The 24,481-nt window shown below is 43.8% G+C and overlaps 1 protein-coding gene across 3 annotated transcripts in view; it reads right to left on the bottom strand.

Annotated features, from left to right (window-relative positions):
• Positions 1-944: 944 nt before the first annotated feature.
• LOC106562161 (ankyrin repeat domain-containing protein 11) overlaps positions 945-24,481 on the bottom strand; it is a 152,445-nt gene continuing 128,908 nt past the window's right edge. For 2 of the 3 annotated variants that reach the window (XM_014126845.3, XM_014126846.3), the window contains 9 exons: positions 19,374-19,547; positions 18,133-18,333; positions 16,991-17,133; positions 16,755-16,902; positions 9,353-16,605; positions 9,053-9,151; positions 8,617-8,784; positions 8,390-8,482; positions 945-8,257 (listed from right to left, as the gene is read on the bottom strand). In XM_014126845.3, the coding sequence (XP_013982320.2) occupies positions 8,072-8,257; positions 8,390-8,482; positions 8,617-8,784; positions 9,053-9,151; positions 9,353-16,605; positions 16,755-16,902; positions 16,991-17,133; positions 18,133-18,333; positions 19,374-19,547 (8,465 nt within the window). In that variant the 3' untranslated portion in view covers positions 945-8,071. The remainder of the gene's footprint in view (positions 8,258-8,389; positions 8,483-8,616; positions 8,785-9,052; positions 9,152-9,352; positions 16,606-16,754; positions 16,903-16,990; positions 17,134-18,132; positions 18,334-19,373; positions 19,548-24,481) is intronic. The other variant, XM_014126847.3, reaches the window with a different exon arrangement.

Here is a 24,481-nt window from a genome sequence, read left to right as displayed (position 1 = left end):
CTCCAGTCAAGTGGGCAGGTCGGTAAGTAACCGAAATGTCATTGGTGGGAAGTCTATCTGCTCGTAGATCTGTGTTCGTACGCACTGTAGCCTAGGCCTACTTCGCACTGACAGATCGCCATATTTATTAACTTAATTCAGAGGATGGCAGAAGGGATCAATCAGGTTGTCAAATCTATTTTTACTGTGTCATTCACTTAACATGGTCACCAAACACTGCTCGGGAAGTCAGGTAACAGGGGAGGTGAATAGAGGTCTACTGGAATTAGATTTTGGAGTGGACGTGTCACTGTCAATGGAAACGCTTGTATGATTTCAAATGGTTACCTCATCATACCTGGTTCATGCGTAGCCTACTATAAATACTTGTGTCAACAAATATAATGGCCTCCCTCATGATCATAGATCTAAATATCAGCCAAAAACATTCACTTTTCCAGGCGTCATCCTGCTGGCAAAGCAAGAGATAGCCGCCAGTGTTCTCCTACCTCTGTACAGACAGTTTTCTAATTGGTTTCAGTTGACCACTTTGGTGCCACAGAAGCCTGGATGTTGCCTTGAGGGCCTTTGGGACAAGTTAGGTATTAAATATAGGGATGAAATTAAAATGTAAATTAGCGGTCAGCGAAATCTGGTGCAACACATCCCTTCTCATACTGAGACTGATGATTTGTTGTACATTGTCCCTGTCAAATAAAGTATACATAGGTGTAAAGTGTTACACATGTGTATACTGATTGGTATTCTATCAATTTAACTTGCCTGTGATAAATGTGCTAATCAATCTTAATTCATAAAAATGAACTGTTGTTAAAATTCCTCATTTAGCTCGGAAACTGTACGTGCGTGTTGGCATGGTGCTAAAATAGATGTGCCCATCTCCCGAATGACAAGGCATATTTAAGAGTGCATGAATGAGAACAAAGTAAAAGCAGAAAACAATAAATATTTCAAAATTTTATTTACGAACATAATCTCTGAGGAACAACAGCAGTTCTCGCGCTCTCTGTACATGCAACTGTAGAAAATAACAATTTAGAATTTTTACTTCTCCGTTTAGTATTTTTTATTTTCTCGCCTTTGTTTTTGCAGGAAATCAACACAGCTAGAGGTGAAAGTACTGGATCTTTTACAGCACTGACGATAGCATCAACAAACCCCTTCCCCCATAGCTGCTCCAACAATATGTACACAATTCAACTACATTGTACAAATAAAAAAAGTTACATTGTTACATCACCTGCAGCGAACGCACTGTCTCGTTGCTGTTAGAACCCCACATTCTACGCAAGTTTAGACTAGTACAAAGAGGAGGGTGCAAAACGTCCTGGGATATTTATTTACAACTATGTACAATGTCTCTAACGCATTACAGGAGGAAAATTTACACAGCGGAGACCTTTAACTGAAACATACCACAGGTGTCAGAAAGATAATAAATATGTTATTTGTTACCATTTAAAGAGTAGTTCTCCATGCTTTATTAGTCATTTCCCATTCTAAAGAATCAGCTACTGTCTTGTTCAATAAAGGAGAAAAAGAAAAGTAGAAAAAGGCTTGAAATTGTGATTCTATTGTGTAAAATAGCAGTATGTCCAGTTAAAATGAATATTAAATGAACACTCAGATGGACACAGTAGAAGTAACTTGTTGCAGACTGATGAGAGGTCACAGGGTAATCTAGGGCATGGCCAAGTGGTTCACTGTAGGGGGGAGATGGGTACGAGACAGTTTGTTACATTTCCTAATAGAAAGGATTCTTCACTGGTGTGTCTTGGAAAGAACATTTGGACATGTGTAAGAGACACCAGTGTCTGGACAAAAATCACAGGGGATGTCGTCTTTATCAACCAAATGTATATATATAAAAAAAAATGCTAATGAAAAATACCAATTTTAAAAGGTTAAAACTATTGCTCTGGATGTTTGCTGCAAGCTTTGAATACCGAGGTTGGATTTGACACTGTAATTAGCCATCACAATTTCAAGCCTTTGTGGTTCAATAAATGATGAAATAAAGAAATCAAGGCAGGGCTCAAACCGTTAAGGTGAGAGAGACGAAACCGAAACACACTTGATGTCTTGTAAACAATATTGAGGGTGTGAGGGTGTAGTAACGGTATACATTCTGCCCATAAGAAGTGATTGACATGCCACTGTTTTTTTTCTTATGTACGAACCATAAAACACAAGACAAAAAGACAACACCCAACACTACATACACGGATCTAAAACACACAAGGATTCTGTTGACAAAACTCCCTCTTCCCCCTCAGAAAAAAAGCTAAAAAATATATATATATAAATAAAAATAAACAATTGAGGGCTTTAATCAAACTGCTGAAGTCTACACGACCCTGACTACCTGTGCTATGACATTTATTTATCCTTTTACTGCCTTATGACTAGATTTTCCGCTTTCAAAATGTCCAGGACTACAACTAGTCAACTGCCTGTACACTGGAGTAGCAACACCCATTGCACTTGAATAGACACATCATACACAGCTATGTTGAACGTGTGTACATAACGCCACAAAATGTCACTTAATATTGCCATTAGGATGAATGTGCAGATCAGACTGACAGGCATCCTAATGTGGTAGGTCAAAAAATATTTGTAAAATCAGAAACATCCTTAACTATCACTTTTGCACCATTCTTCCCCCCTTTGTGTACGAGTTAACTAAGTCTGCTTTTTGGTTCATGAAATTGAGGAGGTCAAAGTTTAATAATTGTCTAGTCTAGGCCTTACTCTTAGCATGGTAAACAACACAATAGAGAAAAGTATGATGTTCTACTGAATATGAATCAAACAAAACATTAAAACTCCCAGAAACCCCTGACAAATACATACACCTACACTTGGTACAGTTGAGAAGCTATAGTGAAACAAACTACCTGCCTGTTAATATCTGTCCACTAAATAGTTCTGAATAAACTATGATGTAACTCGCTTTTAGGGTGATTGGTCATAGAAAGGATTTCCGAGTTGAATAAAAAAGGATTTTGATTAAAAGGAAAATTAAAAAAAGATCTCATTCATGGGCATGTAAGTCAAACCTAGTTCTTTTAAATCAAAAGGAACAATTTACTTATGTTATGCAGAGGAGTATCATCTTTACTTTGGCTCCACCCTTTGAGTATTTGAAGAGCAGCACCTTCTACTACTGTAAACTTATCTCCACTACTGTACAAAACTAGATAAATAGAGGGGGTCCATACTTGCGAACATTAGAAAAAGTTTGCGTTTAAACTCTGAAAATGTGCATCAGCCAATTCAAATCATGACATAGTTGAATGTGACAATGTTACGTTAGCTGTTCCACATTGCATAACCTGGCACATTTAGCCCTATGCTAACCTGATCAGTTGGCAGTGATTATTTCCTGTAACAAATTCCACATCAGCCTATCAAAGATCTCAGACTTTACATCCACCAAGCAATGGCATTTCTTAATATAGGTCAACTAAGCCACCAGAGGGATATTGTAAGCCTCCAAATTCAAGGTTTACTTTTGTTCCACTTGGTCTGTAAAGTATAACATCCCAACATTGCATGACGCATCCTTGACTATGCTTCTACTAGCTACTAACGAGACAAAATTCACAAGGCATGTTTTTGCATATATGGCAAAGTTTTTGCTTATCCGTTTCACACACATCCATGTGCTTTTACGGGAAAAAGATAAAGGTCATTTAAGTTAATCGTACATTGCTAAAAAAAAAGTTGAAGAGCCTTATGGTCTTGTCAAATAGCCGTCATGTACCCCTATTACCATCGCTGCGAGGAGTCATATAGTCAAATAGCCGTCATGTACCCCTATTACCATCGCTGCGAGGAGTCATATAGTCAAATAGCCGTCATGTACCCCTATTACCATCGCTGCGAGGAGTCATATAGTCAAATAGCCGTCATGTACCCCTATTACCATCGCTGCGAGGAGTCATATAGTCAAATAGCCGTCATGTACCCCTATTACCATCGCTGCGAGGAGTCATATAGTCAAATAGCCGTCATGTACCCCTATTACCATCGCTGCGAGGAGTCATATGCCGCTAAGGCGGTTAGAGGCCCCTTCATGTCAAGCTTTTTTGTTAAAGGTCCAATGCCAATATTTTTATCTCAATATCTAGGTAACAATTAAGTACCTTACTTTGATTGTTTTCAATTAAAATTGTCAAAAATACAGTAGCTTCTAAAAAAAAAAGTTGCTTCTCCAGCAAGAACTTTGCTAGGACTGTCTGGGAGTGGTCAGAGGGGCCTAATTGGAGGAACCTAATGGGAGGGATGTGTAACCTGAAAACTAAATTATTGGCCTATTAAACTTATACTGCTTGGTGATGTCACCAGGCAGTCCAAAAACCCCACCCAGCTAAACAAGCTGAAATTTCAAGCAGCTCTTACACCTAAAGTGCATTATCAAAATTTTCATATCCGTATTATTTCAACCTCAGTGTGGAAATATATATAAAACACAGGAAAGTGATGTTTAACTGCACTGCCCCTTTAAGGAAATCACTTCACCAGTGGTCCTCAAAGCTCGACTCAAATAATCAATTTGTGACCAAGTGGATGATTCTTATAATGCATATAAAATGTTGTAGCCTACATAAGAAAATAAGTGGTGATTTTGGTCTAACAGTAGAGTTATACTATGCTATTATATTCAGTATGTTAGGCCTATGTAGAATACTAATTAATTATTAAGTGATCTTGCGAGACATTGACTCCGCTTTGATCTAAACTTTATTCAAATCCTTAAGTCTATTGACGTACCTGTGCGACAATCTAATTAACATTAAAAAAAAATCACCATAAAAATCTGTCAGTTTAAGTTTGAGATATGTTGTTTTGCATGGGATGCATGTCAATCCACTGCATCCGCCCATGTTGGCCTTCCGCATCTGCGGTGGAAAGTGGCAGAGCTACAGCACTGTTTGTCAGACCAGGAGACATTTTGAAAATCAGTCTTCTCACGAAACTGTCTATAGCGTCCAAACGGTTGGCCTACTAACTAATATGACCATTCTATGGAAAGATGAGACTATCAAGAACACAATGGGGTTTTGGTTTTGCTCTATGACCCCCACAACTGTCACGGGACATATAACCCTGGTACCGGTTTTAAAACAAATGAAAGGAAGTATGGAGGTAGTTTTGTGCCAGAAAAAGGGGTTAAATATGTGTCCAAATATATATATATACACATTTCCTGATCTCCTAGATATAGGACAGACACTTCAAAACCTTATTCCTTATGATTACATTTTTTGAACTGTCTGTTTTTCCATTTATGAATGTGTTATTCAATTTGTTTCTATGGGCTATAGTAGTAAAGCCAAAATTCACAATTTTATCCCCAAAAATGTGTATATTTTTTCATACCTAGAGGGGTCCTAAAATTCTAAATCAAATAGCTAAATGATCCATGGTATGACCATATTAAAACAATTCCATATGTCAGCTTAGGAGAACCCCCACCCCACCTACCTCCAAAGGCTTTTAGAGGTTCAACAAGCACCATTCTGAGAAGTGGCAGACAGTTGCAAATGGAAAGAATGACCAGGAGCCAGGCTCGCTACATTGAGCTATTGGTCCAGTTGAAACTTCATGTGTGTTTTTATAACTTTGATTAGCAGATGGTGCCGGTTGACTTCTGTTAAGGATGCTCTCATGGAAAAGGGTTCTATTATGTCCATCTTAAGTCAAGATTTGAAATTGACTGATGCAGAATTTGTAACCCGACAATCACTGCCGTCGGGTCAGGTTAGCATAGGGCTATGTGTGTCAGGTTATGTAATGGGAACAGCTAACATGTAGCATTTTATCACATGCAACTATGTCAACGATTTGAATTGGCTGATGTGCATTTTGAGACCAGAATTTTTTTTACCTTAAAAAAATATATCTTATGTTCACAAGTATGGACCCAGGGAGTTTGGAAGCTAACACATTCCATAATTAAAGCAAGAATACATTTTTAAAACCAATATGGAATGTGGCCTGTATCTTTGCTAAAAAGGAGTAGTTTAGGTGGTATACAGAAGAGATCAGGAACATTCATGTCAATCTGATGCGGCCTGAAAAACGGTTAACCCGTATATGATGCCTATGACAGTGACATTCAAAAAGGGAAGTTAAGGATTTAAAATATTCAGCTGGCTATCAGATCCCTAGTCTTGTGGCCTGAAAATTCTCTAACATGATGAATATTATTCATAAAGACCCACACATACAATTAAAGTCAAAATAATGGGTAGATTAAAGAAAGAAAAAGGCAAAAAGAAAATCCCATCCAGAATTATAAATGAATGTGATGCTTTTTCTTGTTAGTGGCATTTCTTTCTTGACCAATCCAGATGAACCCTTGTTTGAATTGCCCAACACTGAGTAAATTAAAAATATTCACTGTAAAAAGGCATTTTCTTGGTTTAGATTTTTTTCAGATATAATTGTGTAATAAAGCAATGACTAATATAACTATTCTATTCTTTAAATCATTTTATAACCATTTTGCTACATCTGAGGACTATAGTTGTGGCCCTTAATTTGGGCATTGTTCAAAACGGTGGGGTTTTGTACTACCTATGTACGTTGTGGTGATTCCAACACAGGTAACTCATTTTGACCAGCCCTGGACAGAATCTATAGATGGGAACATTACAACTGTGCACTGGAGTCTTTAAAATACTGACAACGTGTACACATTTTGGCCCATGGGTATGAGGGGGAAAGTGCTGCCCGAAAGTGAACTGTACATACAAAGATAATTTTTATTCATTTATTTTTTTACACTTAACTGAGTGATGTTACAGTACATACGTTATTTACAACTGTGCAGTAATGTGTGGCAAAATAAATTATCTAGAAGGCAGCAAGAATACATTGGTTAACGAATATAAAAACTGTACATCATTTACGGAATACAATTTTTTTTTTCAGTTTTCTTTTTTCCCATTAAACTAATATTGGCTCTGTAGTGTTTCAAGTCACTTCCTCAGAAACAATTAAATGCCCAAGTAAAGAAACAGACAAAAAGAAGAATATTCTCCTCTAAACCACCATCAGTTTAGTCTTGAATCTTTGAATCGCAACATTCTTGTATTATTCTTTTGTCCTGTTTTTCCATTTGCAGTCATAGTTGCAGGTGAACAGGTGTGTGTGTGTTCTACCTAGCTTGGCAGAGTGTCAGAGGCTGGTTCTTCCTGCATGCAGAGCCAGGTGACCAGACTCTGGTGGGGATGCTCCGGTTCATCCCCATTCTCTGCCTCACTCCTCTGCCCAGGCCATGAGGCGGAAGATGCCGTCTCTGCCCCTCCGACATTAACCCCCTGACACACTCTATGGACCCATGGCTGTACTCTGCTCTGCTCCGGGGCAGGATGCTGGTTCTACCGGGTGTGGTGGTGGGCTGTGGACAGAGAGGACTGAGGCTCTCTGACTGAGTGTGGCCTTATGGTCCCGACCAGAGAGACAGCGTCCACACAGACTCTCCTGTCCTTTCAACAGGAAGAGGCTGGAGGTCCCGCAGATGCCACATGTTGCACCACCACATCGCGCATGCATGCCCTTCTGGCCATGTGCTGCTTTCTCCTCTTTAAGGCTCACCTGGAGCTTTGTGTCCACTGTGGTGCCTCATCCCCATCCACCAGAGATGATCCAGAATGGTGGGAAGGCTCCTCTCCAGCGTTCCTTTGTGGTTTCATTTACGGGGACCAAAAAATTCAGAAAAATATTTCTCCCCTATTCTCTGTCCAAACATCACCTAAAAGGGAGGTGGTGTTGGGTGCTTCAAAGCAAAGCCGTTTTTGCTTTTTATATTCTGAACAAAAGCATAAAAACTTGAGGGATGAAAGTGCAAGTTGTGTTTTTCCCCGGTAAAAAGATGCTTCCTCCTCTCATGGAAGGGAATCATTAGCAAGTTTTTTTTTCTTTGAATTTTTTCTATATAATATATAGGTTTTATTCCTCTTCAAACCGGCTAGCCCTTACCATACGTTCTGTTTGATGTCTCTTTGAAAAGTGATGATATTTGACCTCTAACTCTGTGAACGAGTGCATGTTTCTGTCACGCGGGCAACAGCACAAAGTCATCGTTGACGTCAACCATTGGCACGTAGAAGGAGGGGACCTCGTTGACGCACAGAGACTTGTGTACAGCAGGGTCCAGCTCCTGCACCTTCAGTTGCCACTCCATCCTCTGCACTGCGTTCAGGGCAGCTGCCTCATGCTGCTGCCGCATTAACAGACACGTCTGAGAAGAGAAGAGAGGCCATTATGCTACCGCCATACACAAATACTACTGCCATACACAGATACCCCGCATATCAACCAAATAGCAAATGTGCCATAAAAGATGTATAGTCCTTCATGCGGTCATATTTACCTTCATGCGGTCATATTTGTCATCCACATCCTGGATCCAGGAAATGAACTGGCGAGCGTTGAAGCGATCTCTCACTGACTTGTTCTCATCACCCTGAGTTAAAGATGACAAGAGTTAAAGCATGTCAGATGTTATTTTTATATGTATATAAAATATTAAGAGTAATTGGAAGAGCTGGCTAAATAAAATCCCATGTGAATGGCCCTGTCTGTCAACTTTTTGCCCACCTTTTTTACCACCCACAGACGCACCTGACTCTCTGTTGGCATGTTGTACACCTCAGAGTCCAGTAACATTGTGCAGGCACTGAATGGGACGGCCTGATTGGCTATCGTCCTTGCCGCTCTGCAATGGACCCGCAGTACTTCTTGCTCACACGAGACAATAAGCTTTTCCTGGAAGGAAAGTCAATACAATAACATTGGAGAGAGAGAGAGAAGACAGACTGGAGTTTCAACTTCACTTCAAAATCTGATAAGTTTAATGTGAAACGTCACATTTTTTACAATGCTTGGTTGGAGAAATGCATATTGCAGTTGCATTTCTATTACATAGCAGCTTTGAACATTCATCAAAGGATCGTTCAAAGCACTCCTTCTCAGTGCGACTTCAGAAGTGAGATGGATAGATATTAGGGAGGGTACAGTGAGCCTGTGTTCTTACCCTCTCTATGCTGTGCTGCAGTCTCAGCTTCCCCCTCACTGCCTCCTGCTGTCGAAAGAGCTCCTTCAGGGGCTCCGATAACGATGGAGGTGGAGCAATCTGCGAAACCAGGGCAATGATTATTTGAGGTCATGATGTAACAAATCTTTCCATTGCAACAAATTTCAAACTTTTGTGGTAAATGTGCTGGTGCGGTTATTATAGGTCACAGAATGCAGTTAATTGACGTTTATCACTAACGAAATAAAATCTAGGAATCAACAGAAGTGTGAACATTTGGAGGGGAAGGGAGGTACTCACCACTGGGATGTGCAGCTTGCTGAGAGGCTTGCCATCCAGCAGGTAGGAGCCTGTATAGGTCACGTACTCAGCGTAGCACTGAGGGGCCTGTGGTGTGATGTAGCACAAGATCTTCCTCTTCTCCTCTATTTTCTTCCGTATCTGCAGGTATTCGAAGTAAGGGTTGGAGCGGTCACTGTGGTAGGGTTCTATGTCATCCAGTTTGATGGCGTTGACAATGACAGCCAGCGTCTGTTGAATCATCTCCCTGGTCTGCTGCATGGCTGTGTTGACCAGCTGAACCTGCGGTTTCGGGAACTTCCTCTTGCGTGGATGCTGCGTCTGGGATTCCTCTTCCTCCACAGGCCGCCCTTTAGTTTTGCTGACCACTACAGGAGGCGGCGGCGGGGGAGCCGGGGTAATGGTTGGTGTGGTGGAGATGGTGGTGACAAGTTCCTTTTCTTTCTCCAGAACAACAAAGGGGGCAAAGGTAGGGGTGGGAATAGGGGTGGTTGTGGTTACAGCCATGCTCATGGTGACAGGGGTAGGGACAGGTGGAAGTATCACACTAGCAGGTATAGTGGTGGTGGTTGTACTCTCTGCTACTACTCTACTACTCTGCTTTTTTGTGGTGGTGGTGGTAGTATTCTCCTGTTTTGCCAGCATCTGGGCTCTGTTTCTGGTCATCCTCTGTGGGATCTCCTCCACCTTCTTGGGAAGGTCAGTTGACAATGTTGTCAGAGTGACCGTGAGCTTAGACGTTGTCTCAAGAGCCTCCGAAACATGGACTGTGCCTGAAATCGTGACAGCAACTGGCAGAGGAACTGAGGGGACTGGACTGCAAGTTGGCCCAACAAAGGGATCTGATATCTGCCCACTTTGTTCTGGTTTAACAGTTGTCAAGGAGTCCATACATGGAGTAATTACAACTGATAAAGACTCGGTCAGTGACATCTGCCTGTGATGCTGAGTATTGTTTGTATCAACAGCTGAGAACATCATGTTTCCATCGCTCTCATCAGTCTCTTCATATGTGGCTCTGTTTTCGAAGACCTGTGGTTTCACAAAGTTATTTTCAGGGACATTCTGAGGTTCAGACTCAAATTCTGGTTGGAAATTGTGTTTTGGTGAGGGCACAACCAAATCCTGCAAAGAATCATTGAGTGGTAGGACCGCGGCAGGGCACAGGGGTTTGGCCAGGATAGGCAGGTCAACTTCCATAAGCTCTTCGCCCGCTATTGTTTCAATAGCAGGAGGCCTTATATGAGCAGGTGGAGGCTTGTAGTCGGCAGGCTCTGCATCTCTGACATCAAGCTCTGGCATCTCTTTGTCTGGCAGAGAGGTTGGGAGGGAGAGAGAAGGGAGGTCAGGTAGAGAGAAAGGGCCAAGATCATCCAGCTCATCCACTGTAGCTGAGAACGGGTCTGTCCAGGGCACCACTGGCTCGTTGCTTACTGCTAGAGGCATATGGCTCTCAGAAATAAAGCCATGGGAGTTGTGTCTGCTGTCTTGTACTGCACAAGAAAGCTCTGAGTCCATCTGGTGATTATCCTCCAAGTTTGGCTTGCAGTCTGTGAAGAAAGACTCTAACCTTGTGGAGGATGAGGTGGTTGTCAAGTAGTTTGGTTCCATTTCCATGGGTGTCATTTCAGGTCTTGCTGGAGAAATTGGAATGTCCTCCACAGCCTCTTTTTGCTCGTCAAAGTCAGGGTCAGGTACATAAGACCTGTAAGCAGCATATGGAGGGGTCACTGATGGATGGCCAGGTATGGCAGTAATGTGCTGCAAATCACTGTCTGAATGCGAGAAGGGGCTGGTTATCTTGGAGACAGCTGCCTCTATTTCCCCATAAGTCCTTTGAGGAGATTTCAAGATCATCTCAGAGTTCCAGCTGATGGTATGATCACTGGAGTTCTCCACCAGGTTGGGTGGTGGATGTGGGGGAGTCAACTGATGCACCTCTGCAACCCTTCTCTCAGGAGATTCAGCCCAGCTCTTCCTCAAAGGCTCTTCAACCCTTGGAGGAGAGAATGAGCAGACATCCCTCGTCTCCTCAGCAGCATGATGATCAGCATCTGTTGGTTCTTCAAGATCCCCTTCCTCCTCTTCTTCGTCTTCCTCCTCCTCCTCTTCGTAATCCTCTTCTTCCTCCTCCTCCTCCTCCTCTTCCTCAACAACAGGGGGCAGATACTCACTGCCACTGACTGGGTCAGATGGAACAAGACTGGGCTCACTTTGATGAGGCTCAGAAAGGTCATCAATATCCAAGGGAGGAAGAGCAGCAGGTGCAGGGGTGGGTGGAGCAGCAATGTCCAGACACGGCTCCTGGGGGTCAGGTCTGTGGACTGGTGTTGAGGGCTTCATCAGGAAGTTATTGTAGACACTCTCAGGTAGGTGTTCACAGGACTCTGTGCCAGCCATTGCTGTGGTGGCCCCATCTAGTGCAGGCTGGGCAAGTTCCAGCCCGGGAGACAGCATTCTAATAGGTGAGAAGTAAGGAGGAGACAGGCATTCAAGTCTCTCCACTGATGCTGCCTTGTCTTCTGGAGGCTGGGAGGCTGCCAAGTCAAACTCAGAGGCGTCTGGCAAAATGTGTTGTAGAAACTTGCCAGCTTCAGCTTTGAACTCATCTTCCAGGGGTCTTCTGACATCAGACGAAGCCGATCGACTGACAAGGGGCAACTGGAGATTCTTAGCCGGAGTTACACAAGTCCCTTCTTGGAAGGTGTGTGATGAGTTGGAGTACCTGTCAAAGAAGGATGGGGAGCAGGCATTCATAGACATGGCCATGGCTGATGAGTTCTGACAATCTAACCCATCAAACATTATATCAGGGTAGTCCTCTGCACTGCAGGATGGAGTCCGTGGCGTCTGCATGATTTCCTCATAGCTGGGACAAGAGATTACAGATGTGGGGGTGGGAACACCCGTTGGTCTATTCTGATCTTGCCTAGGTGAGGCAGGGAGATTCTCTTTCATCTGATGGCCTCCAAGCCAGTCCTTTGAATTTTGAGTGTCAATGGGTTGTGGCTTTCTTTCCGGAGACATAATTTGGGCTGGGAGACCAACATCTTTGAGCTTCTTCTCTTTCAATGCAGATTCTAAACTATTCGATTTTTTGGATGATAGTTCATTGCGATTTTTCTTTATTTCCTCAGTGGACTTCGTTTTATCCCTAAGTTTGGGATCCCCTGATCTGTGTCTTAGTTTCTCCATCTGCTTCATCCTCTCCTTATGCTTCTTATGGCGTTCTTCAATCTCCTGGTCTTTTAAACCTAACATTTGCCCAAAGCTGGTTAGTTTGAGATCTCCATCAACCAGAAGCTTTGAACGTGGACGGTTGTCTTTGCGAGCTGTGTCTTTAGATTGAATTACTTTTTCATTTTCTTCTTTCACCTTGGACTTAACATGGTCCGCCCTACTGTCTTTGTCCAAAGAGTCTCGGTTTCTCTCTTTTTTCACATCAAATTTGGGACTGTCTTCCTTTGATCTTTCCTTCAGATTGGTAATTTGAGGGCTCTCTTTCAATCCACATTTGATATCCTCCTTGGAGTGTTTAAGTGATCCAAAGCCATCCGTGTACTTGTGCTTCTCCTCTTTGACTTTCTCCTTATGTTTCTCTTTTTTCTTTTTGTCCTTGATCTTATCACTGATGACAGTACTCAATTTGTCCTTGTCAGCTTTTTTAGACATCTCCTTTTCAAACTCCAATGTCTTCTCAAAATCATCTTTATCACCCTTAGACCCAAATGGAAATGTGTAAGGGTCCGCTTCTAACGGCATAGGCTCTTTCTCGAAGGGCAGACTTTCTCTGCGTCCATAGGATTCTCTTATTTCCTCTATCTTGTCTTGTTTATCCCCCTTTTCCTTCTTGACTTTGTCCTTCTCCTTGTCATGACTCTTTTTGGAGGATGATGAAGATGAATGCCGGTGCCTCTCTTTCTCTCTGAACTTGTCTTGAGGATTAGATATGGAGAGTGAGTCTCGTCTCTCATCAGTAATGTCTGGCAGGCTGATGTTGGAGGAATCATAGTAGCTGCTGAGCACTGGCTCATGACCCTGATCAGTGAAGCTGTCTGAGGATAACTCACTGTTCTTATCATTGGAGTCATCCTTGTAGTCATTCATGGCCTCTTCTTCCAGTTTCTCCAAGAGCGACTTCTCATTTTCCCCACTCCCCTTTGAGGGCTTTCTGTCGTTAACATGATCTTGCTTGTCTTTATATTTACTCTTGGTCTTTTCCTCACTGGCTTCCCTCTTGTCCAACAGCTTCTGCTTGTTTTTCTTCTCTTGGTTTGAGTCCACAGACATTCTGTCTTTGCGTTCTTTGTGTTTTGCATCAACAGAATCCTTTACTTTCTTATCTTTGTTGTGTTTCTCTAAGGAACCCTTCCTCTCTTTCCCCATATCAAATGTGGTCTTGTCTTTTTTCTTGTGGTCTTTTTCTTTCTGTTTTTCTGTTGTGTGTTTGGCCTCAGCAGAATATTTTCTGTTTTTTTCCATTTGGAAGTGATCAAGCTCATCCCTGTCAGGTGTGGAGTCTTTCCTGTGAGAATCGGACAACCCAAGGGAATCACTTAACTTGGCCACACCCCCATTGTAATTGTCTTCTTCATCCTCACTTTCATCTGTGAAAATGTCTGCGATCTTGTACCATGTTTTCTCAGGTTTAACTTTCTCAGGTTTTCGCTCCTCCTTCTTCACCTCAAGGAGATCTTTATCCCGGTCAGCATGCTTGTCCTGTGAAGCCTTTTCTTTCTTGTCCTTAGTTTGTTCTGAAGACATCTTCCTTTCCTTGTCTTTGCTGTGTGTGTCTTTGTGTTTGTCTTTAGCGCCCTCCTTCTTGTCTTTAGAGCCTCTATCTGTGTCTTTTTCCTTCAAAAGCTTCTCAGTTGAGGTCCTCTCAGGCTTCTCCTTATCCTGTTCTATGGATCGGTCTTTAGGCTTTTCCTTGTGTTTGTCAGCTTTTGTCTTTTCTCTCTTTTCCACTCCATCTCCCTTTTTCTCCTTCTCTTTTCCAGAGTGGTTCCTTTCTCTAATTTCACATGGTTTGCTGACAGTTTCAATTTCTTTGAAGGAGGCATCGTTCCCATAATCGTCTCTTATGGACTCCTGTTTGATTTTCAAGTCCTTTCTTTCTTTAGTGAATTCATATGAATCTTTTCGGTCTCTGCTGCTGTCCGTGGAGTCCTTCTCTTTCTTCTCTTTGACAGTATCTGCAGATTCCTTTCGCTTCTTCTCCTTTTCTACAGAGTGGCTGGAGTTGAGTTTCTGTTTTTCGGTCAAATCCTTTTTCTTGTCACAGATTCTTTCTGAAGAGTCTTTCTCTTTCTTCTTGGAGGTAGGCTCTTTCTCTGACCGTTTGTCATTATGATCTAGTTTCTTGTCTTTGATTTTGTTCTCCTTCCTCCGGTCTCTGCTCTCAATTTTTTCAGTTTCAACGATCAGCTTTACAGTGTTGTTTGCTTTATATTCTTTGTAGTCCTTCACAGGAGGAGCATCCCAGCTGTCATCTCCATATAGGTCGCAGTCAGAGGAAAGGTCTGACGCCCATCGGTCATGGTGGTCGTCTGAGGCACTGAGCTTGGTGTCTTCTAGGTTTAAGAAACGGTTACTGACATCATAGACTTCATAATCAGGATCTTCCTTCTGAACCTTTTCTTTCTTAGATTTTTCCTTCTCCTCCCTGGCATTTTTCTCCTTATCCACCTTTATATGTTTTTCTTCTTTTTGCTCACTGCTCTTCCTGTCTGGTTTAGATGTCTTGTCCTTTGACTTTTTCTTCTTCTCCTCTTTATGAGTCTTTTGTTGTTTCTCCTCCTTGGGCTTCTCTTTTTCCTTGAGGCTCCTTTCTTTTTCAGTTTTCAAGGGCTTTTCCCTCTCCTCCTTGCTAGGCTTCTCCTTGGTGGACTCTTTTGTTTTCTTGGATTTCTCCTCCTTAGCAGTTCTTTGCACTTCTTTTCCAGAAGACCAGTCTCTGTCCTCAGATTTGCCCTTCGACAACCTGTCCTCCTTTTTCAAATGCTCCTTTTCATGTTTAGACAGCTTGACCTTGCTTTCAGCTGGGGACTCAGTCTCAACAAGGAGTGACTTCTGCCTTGAATCATCAAAATCAAATGAGAAGCTTTTAACAAATTTCTCGTTCATGTCTTGATTGAGCACTAAACTGGGAGCCTTTTCTTTCTCTTTGTTTTTGTGCTTGTGTTTTACTTTATGCTTTTTCAACACTTTGCCATCTTTATCCGTTTTGGAGACCGTACTGTCTGTGTTGGAGTTCTTGTGAAAGTCAGAGTTCTTTTTGTCTAGTGCATTGGTGTGCACATTGTTTTTCTTTCTGTTTTCCTGTGCTTTCTTTCTCACCTGTTTCACTGACTCGACACTTGAGTCTGCAGAGGAGTAGTCCGACTCACTGGAAAGCCTTGTTCTAACCGAGTCAGAGAGGGAGCTTACATCTGACCACACAGGAGATGATACAGTCTTCCAGCCGTCTGTTCTCCACTGTTTTGGGTTATGCTCTGTCAACGAGGGTGTCAGTTTCTGAGAGCTCATGCTTCCATGAGAAGAGGAGGAAGAGGATGCAGAGTGAGTACTGAACACAGAGGATTCTTTTAGGCTCATTGTGGAGTCCTTTATACAGTTCGAGCTCTTCATAGAGCATTCATCATCCTCACTCCCTATGTCCCCACAATCAGAGTCAGAAGTGCAGAATTTGTCATTGACTTTACCAAATCTGACCTCCTTACTGACATTATTTTTTGTTTCCTTCTTCCTCTTCTTCTTAACTTTAGTCTTCTCTTTCTGCTGTTTAGAGCTCAGTGTAGCAGAGTCCCGGGCCTTGGTATTAGTAGGTGGCGCTGGTTGCCGTGGTGTGGGCATAGGTGTGAAACACAACGTCCCACCATCCTCGTCTGAGCTGTCAGAGAGAATCCGTCTAACAGCCTTCTTTGGTGTGAGCGAGTTGCTTTTGGAATAGGTTTTGACCACCTCCCCCTTCGGTACTGAAATTAAGCCGCTAGCCTTAGTGACACTGGGAGACTCCTTGCGGAACTCTTTCTTGAGCAAGTGCTTGTCGTCCACCGGAGGGACGCGCTCTTCCTCATCATCCTCGTCAAACTCATACTCGTCCTTGACGGGGGTAGTTGTTGTGGACAGGGGCTGATCCAGCCCTTTCTTCCCTTTCAGCTTCAGGCCCTTCTCAAACTCTGAGTCTGTGTTATTGCCATCAACAGAACTGGATGGGGCAAACGATGGGGCATCTTCTTCCTCTGAGGATTCTGAAAAATAGATAAATAAATAACAGTTAAAGAACAGCAAAAATCTGTCACACCCAGTGGTTAAAAGAAAAGCAAGGAAGTTAAAATACAAGTAACAAATGGCAGAGTGAAGGTGTTCAGAGCTACTCATGGTATAAAATGCCACACACCTGACGAGCTCTCCTCACTGGAGGTATACGTGCCTTTTCCAAGCAACAGATTGAGCATCGTTGGGGAGTTAGCAACCTTCAACGCGGTTTCACCCCTTCTGTTGCTTTGTCGAGGGTCCCCTCCATACCTTAAAAGCAACTTTACCACCTACAAAGAAACATAAACATTGGTCTCAGACCTAAACACGGCAATTGACTATATCCATGAGCAATCACAAACGTAACGCTGAAGTTACCTTGAAGTGCCCGTTGTTTGATGCGTCATGCAGAGGGGTGTCATCGTCCAGGCCCTTGGTGTTGACCTCTGCACCGGCTGCCAGCAGCTGCTTGGCCACGTCGTAGTAGCCTCGGTTGCATGCTTCATGCAGTGCAGTCCAGCCTGTGAATCCCAAACACAGTTAAATAACGGCTCTAATGTTTCTCAAATGTCGGATTCAAAATTATTATAGCACCCAATTCTGAACATTTTAGATTGCTAGAGAAGCAAAGAAATGGGCAACTATTTACATAAATATAAAAAGTAATACAGAGGTATGGAGATATGAGGTGAAAGGCAGGAGCATGCACTAGCGGGGGGGGGGGGGGGGGGGGGGGCAGTGCCCCTGTGACAACAATTTTGGACCCCCTTGTGGCCCCCCTAAATGTGGAGTATGAAATAATTTTTACATAACAAATTTTTGCTATCGTACTTTTTTTTACATCCGTTATTAGACAGTGGCAACGCAGAACATGGTCTTTTGCCTACAATGCAGTGAAGAAAACGATATGACAACAATAACGTCTAATGTAACTGGCCCCTCTAACAGTACAACTGGCCCCAGCTTGGCCCCCCCAGTTGAAATGGTCTAGAACCACCACTGGGAGCATGGAGGAGGAGAAGAGGAGAGAAGAGAAGAGAAGAGAAGAGAAGAGAAGAGAAGAGAAGAGAAGAGAAGAGAAGAGAAGAGAAGAGAAGAGAAGAGAAGAGAAGAGAAGAGAAGAGAAGAGAAGAGAAGAGAAGAGAAGAGAAGAGGAGAGGAGAGGAGAGGAGAGGAGAGGAGAGGAGAGGAGAGGAGAGGAGAGGAGAGGAGAGGAGAGGAGAGGAGAGAGAGAGAGAGAGAGAGAGAGAGAGAGAGAGAGAGAGAGAGAGAGAAGGAGCAGAGAGGAAGAGAGAGGAGGAGCAGAGAGGGAGAGAGAGGAGGAGGAGCAGAGAGAGAGAGGAGGAGGAGCAGAGAGAGGAGGAGCAGAGAGAAAGAGAAGGAGGAGCAGAGAGAGAGAGGAGGAGGAGCAGAGAGAGGAGGAGCAGAGAGAAAGAGAAGGAGGAGCAGAGAGAAAGAGAGAGAGAGGAGGAGCAGAGAGAGTAAGATGACCACCAGCCTGCAGTGGCAGCGACGCTCACCTGCAAAGTCTTTTACATTCACGTCAGCTCCCTCACTGATGAGCTCCTTGATGCGGCGTGCCTCTCCGCGGATGGCTGACCGGTGCAGCCTCGTCTCGCCCCTCTCATTTCTCTTGTTTACTTTGTCTTTGGTTTTAGATGCAGAGTTTGGCGTTCCCTTCTGGCCCAGACTTGACTGTGACTGATGCTTTGGTGTTGTGTCTACAAAAACAGGACAAAAACAGAGTTTTAATAGAATTGGCATGATTCATTTCTATAGTAAAAACATGAGCCAAATGAGCATATGGCTACATATTACAGTACCATTACGTAACAGTGCAGAATATTTAATTGAAAAACAACTGTTACAACTCCATCGCCTGTAGGTGGCGCTCTTGCTCAAAACATCAAAAGAAGAACTCCAAGACTCCCACTTGCTTGAGTTCATTTCATCACATTTAGTGGATTAAACCAAAGCCTTAACCACGTGTACATTATTGAGTTTGCAGAGCGTGGTCCTGAATGCTATTTGAAACTCACTTCATCTGGGTTCTGTCTTTAAGGAACAAAACTCAGGCACGGATGTTTTTAACAGTAGCAACCCGCCAAATAATACTAACAGGAAACATATAACCCAAATCAGAAGCACGACATAATTACCAACACACAGATCAGAGCTATTACTTAATAAGAGGAAATAGCCTACTAAAGCCTACGTTTCCTAAACGTTTAATCGCAATGTTTTAACGACAGAACATAAGTACAGCACTTGAAGAGGAAATGCTAGATCCGACTAATCTAAATACAGATAACAGATATGAAATGAACAAAAAGCCTGGGTCTGGATATTCTGTGGTTTGGCCCAGATCTGATATGGCACTATTAGTCCCCTCAGACTCAATCCCTGGGGTAAACGACTTTCATTTCCCTCATGGTTGAACGCTACATCCTAAAACAAAGCAGCAACAATTGACCGTACAGGAATGTGACACCAACTTCTAGAGCCCAAAAATCTCCCCACAACCAGCCAGGCCCAGAAAAGAACAGTGGACTAAGACAGCAGAGGTCCATTTCACTGCAGTAATGGAAATTGATGAGGGTTATCTTGTATAATTGAATTCTAATTAAGCAGTGTGGTCTGTTCTTTAATGAAGCATGGAGCAAAAGTGTGGCTGGGACGCTAAGCACCAGGGACACAGCACCCCCATCCCCCCCCCTCCCCCCGAACCCTCAGAGACGTGGCACCCATGACAAACACGCACCTGGACTGTTGACTGACTCTTCAGCCGTCATCTGCATGAGAAGAGCCACCTGCTGCCGCTCAGAGAGGGGGTACCCGGCCCGGATCCCTGGCATGCCCATCCCAAACGGCAGGCCTGACTTCCTGGTGTTGGTGGGCTCCTTTTTAATGCGCTTCCGTTCCGGACCTTGCTTTTCTGCGAGGAGAGAGGGAAACGGACAATGTGAGGCCTATGGGTAGCACAGACACGCATACAAACACAGGATAGCACATTGCTCAGGTTATATCGGCGTCTACTTCAGCATGTCAAATTGAAGTGATCTCCTTTCTGACCACAACAAGTCATTGATAACACTCATTCAACATCTCCATGGCAACAGGTCAGATAAGTGTCCTCGGTGACGTTCTAAGGAACCCCCCCCCCCCCCAGGTAAAACCCCTACGAACTTCTAGTCTAGTTTAGCCCGCATCCATCTTCTGAGGCAGCGGATGGTGGTGGGCATAAAAACCCAGGTGCCCCATCTGATGTTATGGCTCTCTCAGGGGGTGTGACTCGGCAGAGCGACAGTGATTACAAAATGTCCGGTGTTCATTTCAACGTGGCCGAGCCAAGGTCATCACAATGGCGACTTGCTGCTGGACAAAAGCAGCTGCTCCTCAAAGACACGCCCCATCAATTATTTTCAGTGCCATGAGGAATTATCAAAATCTCCACAGCAATGTCAGTCTTACTTTACTATTGAGACACATGAATACATAAACACTCTACATTTGCAACTGCTGGACGATTTGGTGGTATGCTCCGACAATGTTTGAACAAACTGTGCTAGCTACAAGATCCTTCCAAAACGTTTTGCCATCAATAAAAACAAATGACATGGCCTTCAACTGTGTCCATGGAGACATCAACACATGCCATCTAATCAAAGGGGAGATCTACAAGCCTGCTCGCTGTAGCTCTCAACAGGGTGGATCGCTCAAGGCCACAAACACAATTAATAGGAGTAGGAAACATGGCAGCTCACGCTTCCGGTCACAAAACCCTTTCCAGAGATTTTCCATAGTCAGAGCTGATGAACTTTCACTAACATCTGTGAATACTTATGCCTAATGTACCCCCCCACCCCTGATACACACTCACATTCTGAAAGGAATTTGCCATTTAGACACATTCCTTTTATTCAGACTTAAACAGCATGAACCACAGCAGTGGATGTTTCAGACGGTGGATGTCGAGGACTGAAAACGCTACAGTTGCTTTTCCAAGCCTTTACAGTGGGCCCCAGTCAGTAATGAGCCCACTTCAGTACTTGAAAAGGGCTGCTATCAAACCACATACAAGCCTCTAATTACAATGACTTTTTCTACCAGATTTGGACATGCATTGAGTAGGCAAAGCGGCACGCAAACATGTGTGATCCATTTTCAATGTAAATGAGATAGAGTGGGAAGACAGGAAAAACAACAAAACAGCAGGATAACCCTCACACACATCCCACATGGATTACAAGGATGGAATTAAGACAGAGGCATCTGAAAATGCAATGTAAGCCCACAGATATCCATAGCTGCTTCTAATTAAACAATTAAATAAGTTATGAAACATTTTAGACTATATATACACATTGGCAAAAGGCCTATGTATACAAAGTAACTTCAACTAGGTTGATCCCTCAATCTCCCACTCTCTCCCTCTCCCACACATACAAGCATGCATGCATGCATACATATACATACATATACATACATGTACACACACAGTGAACAGTCATAGAGAAAAGTGTGCAGTCGTTTAAAAGTGTTTAGCTTGTGGAAAAGAGCCCGTTACTCTCTGCTTTCAACTGAACGATTCAAAGATCGGCTTCAAGGAAAAAAACTCAAAAACGACATTTTGTTCATTAGTCTACTGTTGATACAGTCCCAAAATGTTTTGCATGTCAGCAGTCACATTCTCAAGACATTGGAATTTCAAGAAGCAAAGTATCACTTGCGTTTTGCATCATCATGATGATGTGGCATTTGACTTTTCCTTTAACTTGAGAGATCTGATGGGAAAGTTGGAGGGAGATCAAGCTACCTCACTGTTCCCAGGAACGCCAGCCTAGGCCAGGGGCGGGGGCCACAGCAAGACAACAGTCAAGTTACAATGGGCCCATGACGCCATTGTGTTAGCCTATTGTGGAAACTTCACTATCAGCTTCCCACAGTGGGGGCAGGCAAAACCAGAACCAGCCCAACCAGAGGAACCAGGTAGGCCTAGTCCGGTTGTGGTGTCCCCAAATTCAATAGGACAACAAAGACAAGCTCGTTTTTCTTTCATTCCACTTGGGACATCAAACATGCTAACATCCTGTCTTTCTCTGAGTGACAGCTACGGATATAGTCAGACCAGTTCTGTCAGTTGGGGTTCCTGCAGCGTGGGAGAGTTATTATTATTAGAGGTAGACCTGGTGAGCTTTGTTTGCTTTACTGCAATGTGTATGTAGGACTGGCCTGTGTTATATTACGTACAACATGGGAATCAACTGTGAAGACACAAGCGAGGCGACTAGGCAGGCTGAGATCTCATGGTCAACGTGTAAACACATTAGCACCACAACTCAGTCTTCCTTCTCAGACTGAGATTGAAAACAAAGCATGAACACTACTAGCGCTTACTACCACACATGCCAACACCACCACCACCACCACCACCACCGCCGCCTAGTCACACAGCAGCCAGACATGTTCATGCTCATGTATGAAGATTACCTTCAGGAGAATGTCATGGCGTGGGATAGTGAGAGGTAATTCCCTCCTACTCAGAAGACAGGGAGAGAAGAGAGAGCTCCGTTGTCAAGCAGCCCAGTCAGACACAGCCGGCAAACAGGAAATGACGGAAGAGACCGGAAGTGGCCACAGGATGTTGTGTCACTGATTTGTTTTGTGCTTGGCTATGATGACGAGAGCCGATGGAAAGTGTCGGTGCAGAACAACAGTCTTCAGTGGTGGTAATGACAGAGAGCGAGACAGATCGGCAGAGTACCAAAGGGCTTTCTCTCACACTGGCCTATTAAAGAGCTGCCGCTTACTGCTTGACCTCCTTATCTCCATGTACAGTGTACACTGGGCCATCCTGATGTAGGGTACCGTACACAAGGGGTCAAAGACGGTCTGGAGAAACAATGGAACCTTTTCAGAACGCCTGGACAGAGTGCAACTACTAGCCTATCTAATATTCCTAGTGGAGACCGTCAAGCTCCAAAACAACTGAACCCAGACCAAATCTGATATCAAGTCAAGTAACAGTGAATAATTCATGGATCTTCCAAAGGATGGGAGATGAAATATTACAAAAACATTTCTCCCTCCAGGGATCTGAATAATGGTGGTGTGCAGCAGACAGACAGGGATGATTTGGGCTGCGGGGGAGAAGACCTCAAGCCAGCAGCCCCCCGTCCCTACTGAAAGCAGCACCTGCTGCACCTGCTGATAAGACAGGCATCCTGTATTCCTGCCATATCGTGAAGAAGATGATGTGTGTGCTAGCCTGGCAGCAGCTGATCTGCACTCATCACAGTCTTGGATCCTTCTCCCACTCTTCATAGCCTTATCCAGAGCAGTCTCCTCGCTGAGGAGCCCTGGCCATGACTCCTACACTCCCGCTGCAAGGCCTGTCGATGGTCCCCACGCCAATACAGGGTACAACAATGATCTGCTACACAAGCTACCATCTCTAGAAGAATGCCTTGCAAACTGTCAAAACAGTGTGTTCAAGATGAGAGCAAATCACTGCAATCAGCTACATCATTCATCTAACAGATGCCTCGGGGAGAAAACTTCCAGTAGAGATCGAGTGCCCAGTTAGAACCATACAAATGGATGTTATGCACACAAATAAGGCTCCACCACACACACTGACTTCACGTTATGTACTGACAGGGCAGTACTAGGCCTAGATAACTAAAATCATAGAACACTGTCATCTTGTGGGTTTGGAGCAAAGACAACAAATGCCGAATGCAGCAAATCCCTGGTAAGAAAATGACCGACAGCATGAATTCCACAATTCAAATGAAGTATGTAGCCTAGTCTACGTTAGATGAGTTCCCTGTGTCCCTCTACTGCCGGTTTCCATCAAAACTAGCCAAATAATAAGGGGATGTGAAGGGTCTGACTTGCTCATCTTTCATAGCTGAACAATACAATCAAAAATAGTCACACCGTACATTTCTCAAAAGCCAATATGTTACGAATTCAACACCATCTTTTTGTTTAGCTGCCTCAAGCTATAGCTTCAAAACATTATCTCATAGGCCAATTATGGTAATTTGTGTTACGGATGCCATGCAAAACCACTGAGTACATAGCATAGCCTCAGTCTGAACTCTCCATCAGCACACTAGCACTAGGACCTGGAAGCACAGGGGTGTATTCTCCCAGCAGCCCCGCAGCACAGTGAAAACAACAGACAAGTAGTTCCTTTTCTGAGCAGAAGAGGAGCCACGCTGGACTGACTGCCATACCCTCAGACAGATTGAGAAAGAGATAGAGAGACCGAGCGAGGAGGGCGAAAGAGAAAATAGCTATGAAGTCATTAAGGAGGTTTCTGTTTCATCACTCGCTCTCTCTGTGTTGTTTTTTTCCACTCAGGATGAGGGTGGAGAAATGTGAAGCTCTCTCTCCTTCAGGGGGTCATATGAAGCCCAGCCCACTAGGAGAGGACTGTACAGCCTGCACTTTCCTCAAAGTTCACTACTGGAATCCCTGTGGCGGTTTTTCCCAGGGTTCAGAATCCCTCTGTGGTCTCTTGACATTCATCTCCACCAGACATAAGGCCTGCAGCAGCACAGCCGGACCAGACTCCTCTAGCAGAACCTGGGTGGCAGGACCACCTCTGGTCTTTTCTGCAGGCACAAGGGAGCAGGCCAGGGGCACACAACCCCTCCATACACGGGCCTACTGGGCCACAGTCTAGACTCTATCCCCACAATGAAGGGCTAAAGAAAGAGAGTTCACCATATCAAGGGGAGATACAGGATCATTAGAAAGACACCAATGTCAGGGGGAGGGGACAGCTGCAAAGTGCTTAACAAATTCCTTAGGGTATAGACTACAGGTCAACCGATTAGGATTTTTCAACGCCGATGC

This window comes from Salmo salar, chromosome 11 (assembly GCF_965601325.2).
Source record: "Salmo salar chromosome 11, fSalSal1, whole genome shotgun sequence".
Classification (NCBI taxonomy): domain Eukaryota; kingdom Metazoa; phylum Chordata; class Actinopteri; order Salmoniformes; family Salmonidae; genus Salmo; species Salmo salar.
This window is presented reverse-complemented; position numbering and strand designations above follow the sequence as displayed.